The sequence below is a fragment of the Pteropus alecto genome, unplaced genomic scaffold (assembly GCF_000325575.1).
Source record: "Pteropus alecto unplaced genomic scaffold, ASM32557v1 scaffold105, whole genome shotgun sequence".
Classification (NCBI taxonomy): Eukaryota; Metazoa; Chordata; class Mammalia; order Chiroptera; family Pteropodidae; genus Pteropus; species Pteropus alecto.
The window spans coordinates 7,636,234-7,639,732 of NW_006436294.1; the positions used below are offsets into that span (position 1 = coordinate 7,636,234).

General features: G+C 64.9%; 1 protein-coding gene across 1 annotated transcript; it reads right to left on the reverse strand.

Annotated features, from left to right (window-relative positions):
- Position 1: 1 nt before the first annotated feature.
- On the reverse strand, positions 2-3,163 carry SCRT1 (scratch family transcriptional repressor 1). The gene is made up of 2 exons (XM_006912985.1): positions 2,934-3,163; positions 2-1,006 (listed from the first exon to the last, which is right to left on the reverse strand). The coding sequence occupies exons 1-2, from the start codon at positions 3,046-3,048 to the stop codon at positions 60-62; spliced, it is 1,062 nt and encodes a 353-aa protein (XP_006913047.1). The 5' UTR covers positions 3,049-3,163; the 3' UTR covers positions 2-59.
- Positions 3,164-3,499: the final 336 nt, after the last annotated feature.

Below are 3,499 nucleotides of genomic sequence, written 5' to 3' on the forward strand. Positions count from 1 at the left end.
GAGACTTCCCGGGGCCCGTATTGCTGAGAGCCGACCCGGCTGACGGAGGCACCGCCGCCCTAGGCCTGCACAGGGCTGAGCTGCGGTGGCGCAGCGGGCACCGGCGCCGCGGGGCCACCGGCGCCGGCGCCGCCCTTGAAGCAGGCCGACTCGTAGTGCTTGTTGAGATAGGACTTGAGCGCGAAGCTCTTCTTGCAGCGCTTGCACTGGAAGTGCTTGAAGGCCGAGTGCGTCTGCATGTGCGCGCGCAGGTTGGAGCGATCAGCGAAGGCCTTGCCGCAGTGCGCGCAGCCGAAGGGCTTCTCGCCGGTGTGGGAGCGCATGTGGCCTTGCAGCAGCCAGGGCCTGGAGAAGGCCTTGCCGCACACGCCGCACTTGTGGCGCAGGTCGTGCGTGAGCAGGTGCATGGCCATGGCCGGCATGGACACGTACACCTTACCGCACGTCGGGCAGCGCCGCGCCAGCTGACTGTCCAGGCTGCGGTGCGTCTGCTTGTGGCGGCTCAGGTTCGACGACGTGGCGTACGTTTTGCCGCACTCGCCGCACGCGTGCCGGCCCCCTGCGCCGCCGACCCCGGGCCCCGCGCGCGTTTCGGTGCCCGCCCCCGTGCGCGCACCGGCCCGGCCTCCAGCCCCCGAACCCGCACCGCGCGCTCCCGTCCCGGCCCCGCCTCCGCCGTCGCCGTCGGGGGCCGCAGCCGAGGCCGTGGAAGGGGCGGCAGCGGCGTTGGAGTTGGCGGCCTTACGGCGCGAGCGCCCGTCGGTGATGAAGAAGGCGTCAGCCGCGTAGCCCTCGCTGACGGCCGCGTCGCCGTTGATGTAGCCGCCCGCGGCTGTAGCCAGCTCCGGGCGCGGGGTGGGCGGTGGCGCCGAGCCCGCGGCCGCCGGGCCCAGCTCTCCCCGCACGGCCGCAGCGTACATGGGCTCCGGGGACGGCCCTTTAAGCAAGGCCGCCTCTGCGTCGCCATCGTAGACGGAGGCGGGCCCTGCGTAGTCGTTGAGGTATCCTGAGGGCCGATGAGGACAGACAGGCGGATGGCGGGAGACACCGAGGTCCAGAAAGGAGGGAACAAGGAGAAAGACAAAGGGGAAGGGGCCGAGGGACCGCGGGGCAGGGAGGGGAAGAGAGGAGAGGAGAGATGAGAACGATCCTGGCCGGGCTCCGCCCCCGCCCGCCCCACCCTCGCGGTGGGGGGTGGGTAGGGGGAGGTGAGAGGCGCATCCTCGGGCGCCGCTGCCCCGCTTCCGCGGAGCCTCAAGGTCAGGGGGGAGGGGCGACGTTTCCCTCTCCATCCCCCTCCCCCTCGGGTTCTCCCCACTTCAGCAGTTTTCTCTGATTATGCAACACACTGCAGACCCGCAGCGCACAAAGCCAGGACCGCCCGCCCGCGGACCCTGTCAGTACTGCCTCTCGGGGTTCCCACTGGCTCTTTTCCTGGCCCCTGGAGCCCACGCCCAGCCTTGATGCTGCCCCTCTCTGGTCCTTTAGGTAGCCCCAACAAGCCCCGGAGACTTGTACCTCCCACAGCCCCTTGAGCCCTCACTACACCACCCTCTCACCTCCCCGGTCTCCTACTCACGGGTCTTGACCCCCTTCTGATTCCAGCCCTGTCTCCCTCCACCCACTCCGCTTCTCCCTCCACTCCCTTCAGTCCTCCTACACCCTTGGATCCCACCTTGGTCCACATTGCCGTCTTCCCCCAGGTCCTAACTCCTCTGGGGGCCTTCCCCAACCCCAGGACAGGTGACCAGGAAGGCACTGTGTTGTGGAGAGAGCCAGGGCATACACCAGGGGCCACCTTCACAGGGACAGGCTGCAGGCAGGCAGCATCATGCTTGCTGGTAACTGCAGCTGTTCTCAAGGCACAAGATGGATCTCACAACCTCAGAGTCACAACTGCATACCCCACATGATGCAGGCTCTGGCTTCTTCAGGGCGACACCCAGCCATCATCAACCCTGGACTCCCTTCACAGAGTGGGCTGCACCCTGATCCTGGCACACACCACCTACTCGTGTGGGGTCACACAGGCAGTCACCCCAGACATACTTAAAGCCAGGGTTGCCAGTCACATGGGCACACAGCAGCCTCAGAGTCACATGGTCCCATGTAGTGGCACACAGGCAGGCACACACTCATACAGGGTCACACACAAGCGCACACAGTCACATGGCCACACACAGTCACATGGGCACACACAAGCTCACACACAGGCTCATGCTCCTACAGGTCACACTTGCTCTGCCACCCCATGTAGCTGGCACTCGTGGCCAATTTGCCTGTGTGTTAACAGCTGTCCTTGAACTTCGGCACCCTTACACAAAGAACCTCCCCTGCTTCCAGAACTGTGGACCTCCCCTACCCACATTCTTCTTCCTGACCCTGGCTCTGGGAAGATACTGCCGCTGCCTCTGTTGGTATCTTCACCCTGACAGGTGGGCAGCCCCCACTGGACCCCATGCCTCCTCCCTGCTGCTCACAGTTCTCCCCTGCTGTCTCTAGCAAGCGGTCCTGGAGGTGTCGCCAAAGAAGAGAAGAGGGTACTGAGGCAGGCCCAGGTTTCTGGGTGTGGGTGTGCATGCATGGCTTGGTCCTGTCGTGTCAGCAGGTGTCCATGCAGCTGTTTGTCCCAGCATGGGTTATGGTGTGGGTCAGTGTGTGCTTCCTGTTTCTGACCCCTGTCCCCCAACCTCTCTCCTGCACTGACACTCCCTGCCCAGCCTTGGACCGGTTCTGGCCTGTCTGCGTTCCGCTCTCCCCACCCCCACCTCCATCTCCTTCCACAGTCCGGTTCCAGCCGCCGCCGCCTGCTCCTCTGATTCCTCAGGTCCATTTCCTGGGCCCCCTGCCCCCTCCACCCCCAGTCTGGCCCTCCGCCCCTTCCAGCATTGCCCAAGGCCCCTTGCCGCCCCCAGCCTCAGCCCAGCTCGCACCTTTCTCGTGCAGTCGCACGCCGAGGTCGCTGCGGGCGCGCCCGTAGGAGCTCTCCAGGTCTGCCGAGGAGAACGTGTCAAGTTTGACCTTCTTGACCAGGAAGGACCTGGGCATGATTCCTGTGTGGCTCCGGCGCTGCGGGCCTGCGGAGCCGGGGCGCGGGGGGGCTGCGGCCGCGGCGGGGCCCCGTCACCATCCGAGGAGTGGCGGAGGCAGCACGAGTCCCCACTCTGGCCTTCGGATGCTGCCGCACGAGCGCTGTCCTCTCCTCCCGCTGCCCGCCTGCGCTTCCTCTGCTCCTTCCTTCCTTCCCTCTTCTCTACTCTTCTCTTCTCGTTTTGCCTCTTCTCTTTTCTCTTCTCTTCCTTCCTTCCTTCTTTCCTTCCTTCCTGCCTTTCTTCCTTCCTTCCTTCCCTCCTCTGGTCCCGGCTTCCCAGCCCGCAGTGCCGCCCCTGGACAGGCGGGGGAGGAGGCTGGGAGGGCGAAACCTAACAGAAAATAATTGCAACATCCATTTCTAAAATGTGTAGCAAAGCTTTTGAACAGATTCTCTTAAACTCTGTTA

Coding starts and splice junctions, on each gene's coding strand:
- SCRT1 (XM_006912985.1), bottom strand. CDS start 3,048: ATGCCCAGGTCCTTCCTGGTCAAGAAGGTCAAACTTGACACGTTCTCC. Junction 1,007..2,933: donor CGTGCGACTGCACGAGAAAG/GTGCGAGCTGGG, acceptor ATCGGCCCTCAG/GATACCTCAACGACTACGCA.